At 50.1% G+C, this 14,418-nt stretch overlaps 1 protein-coding gene across 3 annotated transcripts in view; it reads right to left on the reverse strand.

Annotated features, from left to right (window-relative positions):
* The window catches only part of COLEC11 (collectin subfamily member 11), a 48,847-nt gene extending 38,469 nt beyond the window's left edge, over positions 1-10,378 (reverse strand). The window contains exons 1-2 of one of the 3 annotated variants that reach the window (XM_004028787.5): positions 10,072-10,378; positions 789-944 (exon numbers count right to left, since the gene is read on the reverse strand). In XM_004028787.5, the coding sequence (XP_004028836.1) occupies positions 789-918 (130 nt within the window). In that variant the 5' untranslated portion in view covers positions 919-944; positions 10,072-10,378. Of the gene's footprint in view, positions 1-788; positions 945-10,071 lie in introns of those variants that run through there. The other 2 variants (XM_004028786.5, XM_063696076.1) reach the window with 2 other exon arrangements.
* Positions 10,379-14,418: the final 4,040 nt, after the last annotated feature.

Raw genomic sequence — 14,418 nt, forward strand, 5'->3', positions numbered from 1 at the left:
GCTGCTGCCGGTGCAGCCCCGGCCCTGCCACCGGACACTGGTACACACTCTGCTGTCCCTTCTTGGGTTCTGTAATTTTGAACAAGGGGCCCACATTTTCATTTCACACCGGGCTCCCCCAGGCTTGGGGACCTGTTGCCTCTGCTTTGTAGAAGCTGGTGATTTTCTTACTTGAAGATGCTGCTCTGGAGGCTTCAGATACCGCAGCCTCAGGGACTTTCTCACCCATGCCTGACCTGCAGAACTATCTCTATCCGGGAGCAGATTACAGACAAAGCAACAAGAAAAAAAAAGTTCCTGTCTTTTTTTTTTCCCCTAACCACTAGATCACCAGGGATTTTTTAATTTTTAAAATAAAATATTAAGAGCTCTCAGGAAGCAATGTAGAATCACACTTTGGGAACTTAACACAAGTTGCAAATTTTCTCTGACCCTCAAATTTCCTTATCTGTAAAATGGTCCACATGAGATTATCTCATGGGGAGGATCACACGAGGCCATGTGTGCAGGGTCTGACGCAAAGCCAGGTGCCTTCCAGCAAGGTCCCCCTGGAGAGGGCTGAGTTGCAAATAAATTGCTATCTTCAGAATTAGGAATTCCATGGCCGAAGACAGTTTAGACATCATGTCACCCAACCCTTGATTTCCAGATGGGGAAACTGAGACCCAATGGGGTAAGCAGATTTGCTCGGGCTTTGTGCTTTTCCGTGGAACTGCGCAGTTGCATGGGAGTCTCTCAGCTGGCCCGGAGGCCACTGCCCAGCAGCCCAGAGTCCAGGGAGCGGTTACCTTTGAGGCCAGGGACGAGGATCTGCACAGAGCAGGCGTCATCGCCAGCCGGCTGAGGATGTCCAGATGGCAGCAGTGACAGGAAGGCCAGGCTGATTAGAACGCCCGCCAGGGCCAGATTCCCCCTCATCCTGAGCGCAGGCAGGACACCAACTCCTACACAGAGGAAGGAACAAACAGTGATGGGAACTGCAACAGCCGGGCAGCCAGTGACAGTGAGCAGGCCTCGGAGGCAAGGGGTGTAGCCCTCCTGGTGCCTGGAAGGGCTGTCTGGGCCCCCATGGCGGGTGCTCCTCACTCACTCAGGCACCAATCATGAGCCTCCACTGAGAAGCTTCCACAGCAGCCCCAGGGTCAGCACCAGGCACCAAGTGCATGCCAACCCTGGTCAGTGAGCCTTGATTGAAGGCCTACGGCTCGCCCACCCCAAGGAGTTCGATCTGATCTCTGGGACAAACGATTCCTACACAGAGTGGAGTAGGGGTCTCCACACAGCATAGCCAGCCACAGACATGGAGCCTCTGCAGAGCTGGGCACAGTGGAGGGAGGCTGAGATACGGCTAAAGGAAACAGCCAAGGCGCCTGAGGAGCCCCAAGCTTAGCGGCTCCATTCACAGACAAGGAATCCATGCCCCACATCTCCTTAGGTGGCAGGAGACAGGCACCTGGCCTTCCTCGGTGAGATCAGTAAGAGAAGAGGAGCCCCGGCCTTAGGAACCCAGGGGCCTGGGGAGGTGGGTGCCGAGCCCACAGGAAGAGGGGTGTCATGGACATCTGACCATCCCAGGAGGGGCGGGTACCTGCTGACCTCTTTGTTTCTTCATTGTGAAGGGCATTAAAACTTGGAAAACAAGACCGGGCGCAGTGGCTCACACCTGTAATCCCAGCACTTTGGGAGGCTGAGGTGGGCAGATCACCTAAAGTCGGGAGTTCGAGACCAGTCTGGACAACATGGTGAAACCCCATGTCTTCTAAAAACACAAAAATTAGCTGGGTGTGGTGGCGGGCACCTCTAATCCCAGCTACTTGGGAGGCTGAGGCAGGAGAACTGCTTGAACCCAGGAAGCGGAGGTTGCGGTGACCTGAGATCATGCCACTACACTCCAGCCTGCATGACAGCGAGACTCCGTCCCAAAAAAAAAAATATATAATAAATAAATAAAACTCAGAAAACAAAGAGGGCAATGGAAACTACTCAACTTGAAGGGAGAGGCCCAGGAAACAGAGGGAAAGGGACAGGAGGGGAGAGAGGGACAGGCCAGAAGGGCAGAGTGCGGACAGCAGCCCTGGAGCACAGCTGATAAAGAGCCGTGGCGAGCTGGGACTGGGGCTCCGCAGAGCATGGAAGCCACAGGAGCATCTGTCCATCCCAAAGGCCATGCTTCTGGATACTTCCTGGCAGCCTTTCGTTTGGGTAATCATTCGTTCAAAAACATTTGTGGATGCCGACCAAATGTCAGGCACAGCTCTAGGCACCAGGAGTAGAGCAAGAACATTTATGTTTTTATTCCTATTGGAAGAGACAGACAGACAGACAGACAGACAGACAGAGACAGACAGAGGCAGGGGTAAGCGCCGTGGGGAAGAGTGAGGCAGAGTACAGTGGCCGGGACACATGCTGCTGTTCAGGACGGTTGCCAGGGAAGCCTCGCTGACAGGTGGGTGAGGGCGGCTCAGAGAAAGCCTTGAGGCAGTGCATGCCGGACAGTGCGGGGAGAGGTGGGCTGGCCTGGTGGGCACAGAGGAAGCAGACAGCCGGAGACAGGAGCCGGCGCCCAGCAGCTTTGGGGGTTGCTCTGTAAGAGACAGAGGGTCTGGATCAGGGAGCGGCTTTACAAAAGGGTCTCCCTGCTTTTGAGACGAGACTTAGGGGAACAGCAACGGAAGCAAGGAGACCAAGCCAGGGTGACCACAACATCATAGCGGGCGAGGATGGCAGCTGGACCCCACGTGTGGGTGGAGGTGATGACAGAGGTCTGGGATGCAGTCTGGAAGCAAAGCTGACAGGTTTTGCTGATCAATTATGTGGGAAATGACAGAGAGAAGTCAAAGATTAAAGCTTTTGTTCTGAGCAGCCAGGTGAACAGTGCAGCCAGCTGCTGAGAAACAGAACTGAGGAGGTGAGGCGAAGTCAGGGGCTCAGGTTCAACTTTCCGAGTCTGAGACACCTGTGGACTCCTATGTTACCCAGTGGGTGGAGCAATGGTTCGGTTTGCGAGGCTTGGGGAGTCAGGGCACCCTGCATTTTCTCTCCCACAATTCCAAGCCAGCTGGCCCTCTCAGGCCCAAAATGAAGGTCACCTTAACTGCTAGAGAAAGGCCATCTGTGGTGGGGGGCTTCCCACATCAACAGCCCCGTGAGAGCCCTGCTACAAAAGCCAGGGGAGGGTGGTCTGGACAGATCCCGAAAGCCAGGGCCCCATGGAGTCTACAGAGACCCCGCCTCTGGCTGGCGAGAGCCCACCTTTACCACCTGATGTCCTGCTGCACGAGGAGTTCTCCCAGAAATGTGTGGAGGTCAAGATGCCCAAGATGGCCCTGCAGCTCGAAGGGAAGTCATTTGAAATCCTTCTCCCAAATCTGAAAAAAATCGCCTCTAATGGTAACAGACAAAAAGATGACGTGGAGACGGCTAGTGTTACCGCCATGAACATTCCATGTTAAATGTCCGTTTCCACTGAGGCAAGGGTTGATGAAGGGGCGGGGCGGGAAGGGAGAGAGAATTAGAGTTAGGGAGGAGCCAGGGCTTGGGCATGCGGGTGGGAGAGCTTCACTTGCCGAAGATGACAGAACTTAAATCCTACCTCTGTGAAAACCTGCAGACCTTAAAGCTGAAGCCATCTCTCATCCCGGATGTCCAAGAAAGGCTCGGGGGAAAAAAGGTACTATAAAGCTGAAAGTCACAGTGGCTCACGCCTGTAATCCCAGCACTTTGGAAGGCCAAGGCCAGCAGATTGCTTGAGTCCAGGAGTTTGAGATCAGCCTGGGCAACATGGCTAAACCCCATCTCTACAAAAAATTAGCCAGGTGTAGTGTTATGCACCTGTAGTCCCAGCTACTGGAGAGGCTGAAGTGGGAGCATCACCTGAGCCCGGGAGGTTGAGGCTGCAGTGAGCGGTGATCACACCACTGCACTCCAACCCGGGCAGTCAGAGTGAGACCCTGTCTCAAAAAAAAAAAAAAAAAAAAAAAAAAAAAGACAAAACAAAAAGCTCAAAGTCACAAAAAGTAAACCCATGAGCTTCGGCTACACCATGATGGTCTACATGGTCCGCACACCACCCTGTCCACGGCGACCCTACTCAAATCCCGGCTCCGCTGCCACCACTCTGAGGCCCCCTGCCCATGTGGGAAGGGTGGTGGAAAAAGGGGTTAATTCAGAAACTGCCCACATCCCCCTTTCTTCAAACATCCTACAAGAATCCACGAGGAATCAGAAGTAGAGATGACTTCACAAAGCACAGGAGTGGAAAGGCCAAGAGGAAAGTGGGGGCTCCCAACTCTTCTGAGAAGGGGCGTGGATGGGAGCCCGCCCCGTGCAGTGACGCAGCCATCACGGGGCCGGGCATTGTCCTGCTGAGGCTCTCATCATTATTAACATTTATAATGGAAAATGTCAGATACACACAAAAGCAGTACCATGAACTTCCATGTACCCATTGCCCAGCTTCAACAATTATTAATACCTCGAGGTGTCATTTTTGATGTTCACTTTCTAGTTCATTAGGAGTTAATGTGTGTATACAACTACACAATGACGAGGTCTAACCACAGCAGACACTGGTGAGTGCACCTGCCTTGCCGGCCCCAAAGCCCCAGCCCCGCTCCCGTCCACGCGCCCTCCCCGGGGGACGCCATCCCGAATGCGAATTTCTCCTCTGGCGGGGTTTAAGCAGCATTCCTACACATTATGCGTTCTTAAACCATATTCTGTCACCTTTTGCTTGTGTTTGGTTTTGGGACAGTACTGGAGTGCAGTAGTGCATCTTGGCTCACTGCAGCCTCAATTTCCTGGGCTCAGGGGATCCTCCCACCTCAGCCTCCCTGGTAGCTGAGACTACAGGCATGTACCACCATGCCTGGGCAATTTTTGTCTTTTTTGTAGAGACGGGTTCTCACCATGTTGCCCAGGCTGGTCTCAAACTCCTGGGCTGAAGTGATCTGCCTGTCTCAGCCTCCCAAGCTGCTGGGATTACAGGTGTGAGCCCCTGTGCCCAGCCTTGCTTGCTTTTGAGGTTTTTTTTTTTTTTTTGAGACAGAGTCTCGCACTGTCACCCAGGCTGGGGTGCAGTGGCTCGATCTCAGCTCACTGCAAGCTCTGCCTCCCAGGTTCACGCCATTCTCCCGCCTCAGCTTCGCAAGTAGCTGGGACTACAGGTGCCCGCCACCACGCCTGGCTAATTTTGTGTATTTTTAATAGAGAAGGGGTTTCACCGTGTTGGCTAGAATGGTCTCCATCTCCTGACCTCATGATCCACCCACCTCGGCCTCCCAAAGTGCTGCGATTACAGGCTTGAGCCACCGTGCCTGGCCGCTTTTGAGTTTTATAAGATATCACAGCACAGTATCCATAGTCTTCAGTGTCTTTATATTCAACATTATGTAGTTGTAGCTTATGGATTATCTAATCTTATTAAGGCAGACTGCATGCCACTGACGGGTGCTGGGAGAGGAAGGGCACAGCTGATGGCGTAGAGCTCACCCTCATGACTGTGGGGCCAGTAGGCCAGTGCTTGCCTCCCTGGGCCATGGAGGGGCCATGGCACTACCCAGAGACCTCCCGGGACTTGGCATCCTGAGGGCAGTGGGTGAGGGACAGCTACAAATCCACTGAACCACTTACCAGCACCTTGGCCACACCACATGCCCTTTGCAAGCCCCTGCCCTTCTCTTAATATGGAGATAGGCTATTTGAAGGGATAGCAGAGGTAATTAATGCGTGTGGCACTGTGACCCAGTGTGGCACATAGCAAATGCTCACCAAATGGCAGCTCCTGATCCTACTGTGATCACATGCATGGGCTCCCAGTCCAGGGAAAGGGCTAGAAGCCAGGGTTCCTCATCTGAGAACGCCTGTCCCCCGCACAGTGCCTCTGCGTCAGTCAGTTCTCCCGCAGAATGGGTACAGGGAAACCCGTTTCCATTCAGTGCCGTCCTGCGGTGTGGGTCATCGTGCACCAAATGAGGACCTGGCTTCTTCCTGCAGAGCCCCTTGCAGAAATGACTTTGTAAAGGACAGGGGTACAGAACGTCCACTGGGTTGGAGGAAAATAACTCCCATACACTGCACAGAGATCAGCACCATCACGCGCTCGTCACAGATGAGGAAGCCAAAGAAAAGAAAAATTAAGAACGCTTCCCAGCATTGCGTGCCCAGTGTGTGGTGAGGGTGGGACTGAAATCCAGGGCTTCCCAGCACTGCTTGGCTGCTTTCCTCTTTCTGCCCGACTACCCTCTCCCCATGCATCAAAGGAAGGGCTCACCCTCCTCCTTCAGTCACGATGTAAGGGATTTTTAAAAATAGGTTTTTGATGGAGAGAACAAGGAGCCAATATACATTGTATACCAAATGTGGACACATATTTGATTTAATTACCAAAACAACCTTGTACCTTATTACAGTTCCTCACTCTAAAGACAATGCAATATGGAGAGTTGAACAATCGGCCCCAACTCCACCACCAGGCCATGCAGCTGGGCACTCCGCCTCCAGCCTCCTCTCCGCACCCCGCACCCACGGTCCGCCTCCAGCCTCCTCTCCGCACCCCGCACCCACGGTCCGCCTCCAGCCTCCTCTCCGTACCCCGCACCCATGGTCTGCCTCCAGCCTCCTCTCCGCACCCCGCGCCCACGGCCCGCCTCCAGCCTCCTCTCCACACCCCTCACCCGCTGCCTGTGCCCACACCCTTCTCCCCTGTGCTCACGCGGATATTAGAACAATAAGGGCAACTGAAAAGCGGAAACCCAGGACCCCACCAGCTGACTTCACTCCTCCCACCTTCCTTGTTCCCTGCAGGCTTGGGTCCACGTGCGAGTGATCTGTGCAAGCTACAGCTTCGTAAAGGTCTCTGGGCATGCAGAAGCCTGCAGTTTAGCAGGCACCAAACTGAGTGAACAAGTGAATGAGTAAATAAAGGAACAAACAACAGAACGAAAGTTCACAATTGCATTGCAAATAGAGCCTTCTGCTCTTCTCCTCGTGGTGTTTCCGTGTTTCCAAATCTTTATTATATCTAATGTCTACACAGTATTTCCAGGGCAGGCAGTCTGCAGACGTGGGTTACTGCCCTGCTGTCATTGTCCTGAAATTCCTAATAATGTTGAAATGGGCCAAGCACAGTGGCTCACGTTTGTAATCCCACCACTTTGGGAGGCCGAGGCGGGTGGATCACCTGAGGTCAGGAGTTCGAGACCAGCCTGGCCAACATGGTGAAACCCTGTCTCTACTAAAAATACAAAAATTAGCTGGGCATGGTGGCGGGTGCCTGGAATTCCAGTGACTCGGGAGGCTGAGGCAGGAGAATCGCTTGAACCCGGGAGGTGGAGGTTGCAGTGAGTCAAGATCACACCACTGCCCTCTAGCCTGAGTGATAGAGTGAGACTCAGTCTCAAAAAAATGAAATAAATAAAATAAAATAAAAATAAAAAATACAAAAATAATGTCAAAACAAGGGGCACCACAAGGTTTGTAGCCAGACGTGCTGGTCCACTGGGCTCATAACCATAGTCTCCCCGGCTCCTGCCTGAGCAGCAGTATTTTGGCTCCTTGTGGTATGTGGCTTCTGAAAGCAATAGTAAACTCTTCCTCCCCACCCACTCAGTACGCAAGTCGAACCTCACTTCTCAGTGTTTGTTGGATGCAAACCGGGTTTAGTTTTTTTTTTTTTAATGTCTCAGGAATCAAAGGCTGACATGGGAATTTCCCCTCTAGCTAGAAATGATTCTGTTCAGGTATAACCAGGTGTTCAGCAAGGCTTTTACTGCCCTCACTCCGCAGATGTCCCAAGAGTGGCTTCAACAAAGATCAGACTCCGTCTCCCAAGAAAAGGGGTGAGTAGTGAGCGGAGAAACCCAGAGCAGCCCAGGCAGGATTTCTCGTGCCTTCACTCACACTCATCCGCTGATTCCAGAGCAGCCCAGGTGGGATTTCTCGTGCCTTCACTCACACTCATCTGCTGATCCCAGAGCAGTCCAGGTGGGATTTCTCGTGCCTTCACTCCATTCATCCGCTGACCCCGGAGCAGCCCAGGCTGGGATTTCTTGTGCCTTCACTCCATTCATTCACTGACCCTGGAGCAGCCCAGGCCGGGATTTCTTGTGCCTTCCCTCACTTCACTCATCCACTGATCCCCGGAACAGACCAGGCTGGGATTTCTCATGCCTTCACTTGCTCCACTCATTCACTGACCCCGCTGCCCATTCACAGAGTTTCTGTCCACTTTCCTGCAACAGGCCCCAGCTAGGCCTATGGGCACAAAGGAGGCACAGGCCCTGCATCGGGGCGCTCTCAGACGCACAGCAGGAACCAGGGCAGGTAGGCACAGGGTGAGGGCACCCAGGCCCCCGAAGGAGTCTCTGCTTCCCAGAGGTCTCGCCCTCTGACTGCCTTCTTAGAAGAGGAATTCCATTTTGTAAACGGAGAAGCCACAGCTACCCCCAGGACCTCTTTAAGAACAACATCCTTATCTCCCAGCCAGGGCCCAAGACGCTTAGGGCCCTCCCATCAATGGAAGGGGCAGACTTGACAAGCAGGGGAGAGGGGGTTAAACGTGGAATCCTGAGAGGAAATACATGTTATGAATGAAATAAACAATGGGGCCAGGCCCAGTGGCTCATGCCTATAATCCTAGCATTTTGGGAGGCCAAGGGGGGCAGATCACCTGGTTAGGAGTTTGAGAGCAGCCTGGCCAACATGGTGAAACCCCCCTCTCCACTAAAAAATACAAAAATTAGCCGGGTGCCATGATGCACACCTGTAATCCCAGCTACTCAGGAAGCTGAGGCAGGATAATCGCTTGAACCTGGGAGGCGGAGGTTGCAGTGAGCCAAGATGGTGCCATTGCACTCCAGCCTGGGTGACAGAGCCAGAGTCCAACTCAAAAAAAAAAAAAATATGAAATAGACAATGAGAAAAAATCATGGCTTCAGTTGCCAAACATGCTATTCTACTGTTTCATTAAGTATCTACAGCAAGGCCCAGCATCTTACAGGCACCACGAATACCTCCTAAGAACCACATCCCTGAAGCATGAGGAGGTTCCTCTCACTGGGGACTGCCCCAGCCCCACCGCGGTGTTTCCCTCCCTACAGTGACAGAGCACCTTCTGGGGCAGCCTGGATTCCACCCACAACAGCACACGCTCCTCTTAGCTTGTTACCAAGAGCACAGAGTAAGAAGGGACCTCTCCTCTCTTATCCTCCCCCAGCAGTCAGCACATTACCGGTGTGCTCTCTTCTACGGTACATGGATTTTTCAAAATTGTAAACAAAATCGAATAGCTGTGAAAGATTGGGGCAGTGCTCTGCCTACCACAGGCAAAGTGCTTCCCATCAAACCAAAATTCCAGCTATGCACATGCGACGGCTTTAAACGTTCATCTTTAAATTGAGAACGACCACATCACCTCAGCTCTAAAAAGACCGCCAGTTCCTAGCGCAAGGCATCCAGGTAGGAGGCAGCGGCCCTAGGAAACTTTCCTCCTTTCCAATTTTGGAGACAAGATGACCCCACTTGGTTGTAGATGACCCCATCTGAACTCAAAGTCTTTCCCTGGTAAGTTGCCAAAGCAAGGCCCACCTTTCCCCCACCTCTCTGATCCCCGTTCCTGAGCGCAACACAGAGCCACTGGTCCCTGGGGGCAGTCGTGGCTGCTGTCCGCCTGGCCCGTCAGACGCTGCTCAGGCTCAGGAACAATCGTCAGGTTGTGAGACCAGGTACTGCACTGCGGTTTGGAATTAGCTAAGACTGTTTAGCCCCCTGGGCCTTGGGCTGTTTGAAATCTGCCACCAAAGAGGGTGACTCCATCATCCAGCACCTCTCATGGGTCTGATCCCATCTCATCAATAGGCTCCACGAATTTCCGCCATGAACTAATCAAACTTTGGAACTCTGGTGCCAGATTTATTGAGACTCAATCTTTTGCCTGGATCTAGGGACAGATTCCCATCCTCCTCGCTCAGCAGGAGCCCACCTCGCGCCCAGTTTGGAAGCCTGCCTGCCTCCCCTCTCCACTGTCTTAGCCCCGTCAAACCCTCCGCTGCAGCCCCGGGCAGAGTCTCCTACCTGAGCACGCGCTAGGCGAACGGGGCGTCCTGCCCGTCGCTGGCCCGCGAGGACACTGCCCCCAGGCGCCTCATGGCTGCTATTTAGAGAGGCGGCCGCAGTCCCAGGCGCAGGGAGAAGCCTCGGCCCGGGCCATCAGACAGCCCAGCAAATCAGGCCGCCCGGCCGCAGCGTTATCTGGGGGAGCTTCCTGTCTGCGCTGCGTCCACCGTCCTGCCTGGGGAGTGTGGGAACGCCTGGAACTCCCTGAGGCCGGCTTTGGGGTGGGGGGCAGGACCCTCCTGGAGATGCCCCTGCTAACTCTCCAACCCGAACATCCCAATTTTGTTTCTTTTTTGGCTTTCTCTTCTTTCTTTTCGTTTTTTGAAAAAATAAGCATGACTACTGTGGAAATTCAGAAGAGCATAAAGAGGAGGGACGCTCATCACCTGGCACCAATCAGACAGAAACGAGGGCAGCTGACTGATCTCCTTTCCTTTGTTCATATGGGATTTCGCTTCAAAAGTCAGCAAGAGCTTGACCACGGCCTGTGGAGACCTGGCCACACGTGAGTCCGGAAACTCACTCTACGCATTTAAGTTTCATTTAATGCCAGAAACAAATGTTAGTCAGGGGCTGGACAGATCCAGCTTCTATGCAGCCCGAATCTTGCATGTTTTGGGGGATAGCGGAACCTTAAGAAAAAGATACATATAAAATTACAATCATAAGAAGCTAGGTTCAAAGGTGAATATTTATTTAGACTGAAAAATCATAAAATAAAACTGTAAAAACAGACGAATTCCACACACATAATAAAATTAAGGAAAAATAATGGATTCTTTATTTAAAATGTATTATTGAAGTTATACATAAATTTGACAACTTAGACAAAATGAACCACTTCTTGAAAACACAAACTACAACATGCCCAGCATGAAACAGATAATTCAACAGCCCTATATGCCAAGGAAGGGAATTGAACTTGCAATTTAAACGCTCCCCAGAAAGACATTTCAGGGCCAGATGGTTTCACAGGAGGGTCTACAGAACGTTTAAAGAAAAATTAACACCATTCTACACATCCTCTTCCAGAAAATAGAAGAGGAGGGAATACTTACCAATTCATTTTATAAAGTTGATTATTACCCTGATACCAAAACCAGACAAAGACAGAACAAAAACACTATAGACCAATAACCCTCATGAATATAGATGAGAAAATCCTTAATAAAATATTAACAGACAGAATTCAGCAATATAGAAAAAGATTTATCAACTATGACCAAATGGGGTTTCATCCAGGAATGTGAGGCTATGTCAATATTCAAAGCTCCTTTGATAAAAACCCATTAACAAGCTAACAAAGAAAATCAAATGAATATCTCAATTTATATAGAAACAGCATTTGGCATAAACCAACACCTTTCATGATAAAAACTCTCAGAAAAATAGGTGCAGGGGACCTTCCTCAACTTGATAAAGAGCATCTGTCAAAGGCAAAGCCACAGCTAACATCATACTTCATGGGCAAAAATGGAATGTTTCCTTCCTGAGATCAAGACAAGGCAAGGGTGTCCACTCTTACCTCTTACTCAATGCAGTGCTAAAGTTCTAGGCACACCAGCAGGGCCCGAAAAGGAAATAAACAGCATGTAGATTCGAAAAATAAAATAACTCTGTCCCTTGTTGCAGATGACATGGTTGTCTACTTAGAAAATCCCAGAGTCTACAAAAGAGCTCCTGGAAACTATTAAATCAGTGTGACAGGTGACAGGATACAAGGCAAACATTTAAAAAACCAAGTAGGCCAGGCGTGGTGGCTCACACCTGTAATCCCAGCACTTCAGGAGGCCAAGGTGGGAGGATCACTTGAGGTCAGGAGTTTGAGACCAGCCTGGCCAACAAGGCAAAACCCCATCTCTACTAAAAATACAAAAATCAGCCAGGCATGGTGGTACATGCCTGCAATCCCAGCTACTCGGGAGGCTGATGCAGGAGAATCGCTTGACTCCGGGAGGCAGAGGGTGCAGTGAGTTAAGGTTGTGCCATTGCACTCCAGCCTGGGTGACAGAGCGAGACTCTGTCTCAAAAAAATAATAAACAATGAAAAACCAAGCAGATTTCTATAAAATAACAATGAACTCATAGACACCAAAATTCAAAATAATATCATTTACAATTGCTTTAAAAAAGGAATACTTAGGTGTAAATCTAACAAAACATATATAGAACTTACATGCTGAAAACTACAAAATGCTGCTGAAAACCTCAAAAAAGATCTGAATAAACAGAGAAACACATCGTCTTCATAGATTAGGAGACTCACCCAAGCACAGTGGCTCATGCCTGTAATCCCAGCATTTTGCAGGGCTGAAGTGGGAGGATCACTTGAGTCCAAGAGTTCAAGACCAGCTTGGGCAACATGGTGAAACCCTGTCTCTAACAAAAACAATACAAAAATTAGCCGGGCATAGTAGAATGGTCTCAGCTACTCAGGAGGCTGAGGTGGAAGGATCACTTGAGCCCGGGAGGTGGATGTTGCAGTTAGCTGAGATCGCACCACTGCACCCCAACCTGGGTGACAGAGTGGGACCCTGTTTCAAAAATAATAAAATAAAAATTAAAAAGTATAGATTGGGAGACTCAACAGAGTAAAAATGTTGATTCTCCCCCAAGTTAATACACAGTACAAGCTTAACACAATTTCTATCAAAATCATAACAATAATTTTTGTAGATATAGACACGGCTATTCTAAAATGTATATGAAAAGAGAAAGGAACTAGAATAGCTAAAACAATTTTGAAAAAGAATAAAATAGGAGGAATCAATCTACCCAATTCTAAGACATTATACAATGGAACAGAACAGAGAACCCGAAACTAGATCTATACCGATACACTCAACTGCTTTCTCACAAAAGTACAAAAGCGATTCAGTGGAGGGAAGACAGCATGTGCCATGAACGGTGTGGAGCAACAGGACGTCCATAGGCAAGAAAGATGAACCCCAATATAAGCCCCACACCTCATACAAAAACTATCTCAAAATAGATCATGGGCTTCAATGTAAAATGTAAACTTACAAAACTTTTAGAAAAAATGGAAGAAAAATCTTCAGGATCTAAGGCTAGGCAAATCATTCTTTGATATTCTAACATCAAAGTACAATCTACAAAAGCAATAACTGATCAATGGAACTTCACCAAAATTAAAACCTTTTGCTCTGCAGAAGACCCCGTGAAGAAAATGCAAAGACAAGCTACAGGATGGGAGGAAGCATCTGTCAGCCACAAATTCAGCAAAGGAGAGTGTCGGGAATATAGAAAGAACTCTCCGAACTTAACAGGAAAATAACAAACTGCCCAAGTAGAAAATGGGCAAAAACATGAAGAGACATTTCACCAAAGAGGATATACAGTCGGCAAATAAGCACATGAAAAGATGTTCAACGCCATTAGCCATTAGAGAAATGCAAACAAAACCCACAGTGAACTATCACAACTTGTCTATCAAGGTGGCTAAAACAAAATCCCAACACCAAATGCTGGCATGAGGGGAAACAGGGGGCAATGTGAAATGGTGCAGCCAGCTGGGTGTGGTTGGCTCAGGCCTGTGGTCCCAGCACTCTGGGAGGCCGAGGCGGGCGGATCACGAGGTCAAGAGATCGAGACCATCCTGGCCAACATGGTGAAGCCCCATCGCTACTAAAAATAAAAAATTAGCCAGTTGTGGTGGCGCATGCCTGTAGTCCCAGCTACTCCAGAGGCTGAGGCAGGAGAATCGCTTGAGCCCAGGAGGCAGAGGTTGCAGTGAGCCGAGATCACACCACTGCACTCCAGCCTGGACAACAGAGTGAGACTCCGTCACAAAAAAAAAAAAAATGAAAGAAAAAAGAAATGGTGCAGCCACGCTGGAAAAGTCCGGGAGTGCCTCAAAAAACTAAACGTACAACCACCCTACCACCCAGCAGCTTGCACTCTAGGAATTATTCCAGAGAAGTGGAAAGCTGTGTTCACACGCACCGGGGCCGTCCAGCCTTTTGGCTTCCCTGGGCCACATTGGAAGAAGAATTGCCTTGGGCCACACATAAAATACACTAACAGTAGTTGGTGAGCAAAAAAAAAAAAAAAAAATCTCACAATGTTTTAAGAAAGCTTACGAATTTGTGTAGGGCCACGTTCAAGGCATCCTGGACCACATGCAGCCCCCGGGCTGTGGGTTGGACAAGCTTGCTATACACCAAGGTTTACAGCAGCTTTACCTATAATATCCCAAAACAGGATAATCAGCCTGGACATCCTTCAACAGGTGAATGGCTAAACAGACTGTGGCACACGCCCGCCATGGAACGCGACCCTGTCACA

The sequence above is a fragment of the Gorilla gorilla genome, chromosome 12 (genome assembly GCF_029281585.2).
Source record: "Gorilla gorilla gorilla isolate KB3781 chromosome 12, NHGRI_mGorGor1-v2.1_pri, whole genome shotgun sequence".
NCBI classification, from domain to species: domain Eukaryota; kingdom Metazoa; phylum Chordata; class Mammalia; order Primates; family Hominidae; genus Gorilla; species Gorilla gorilla.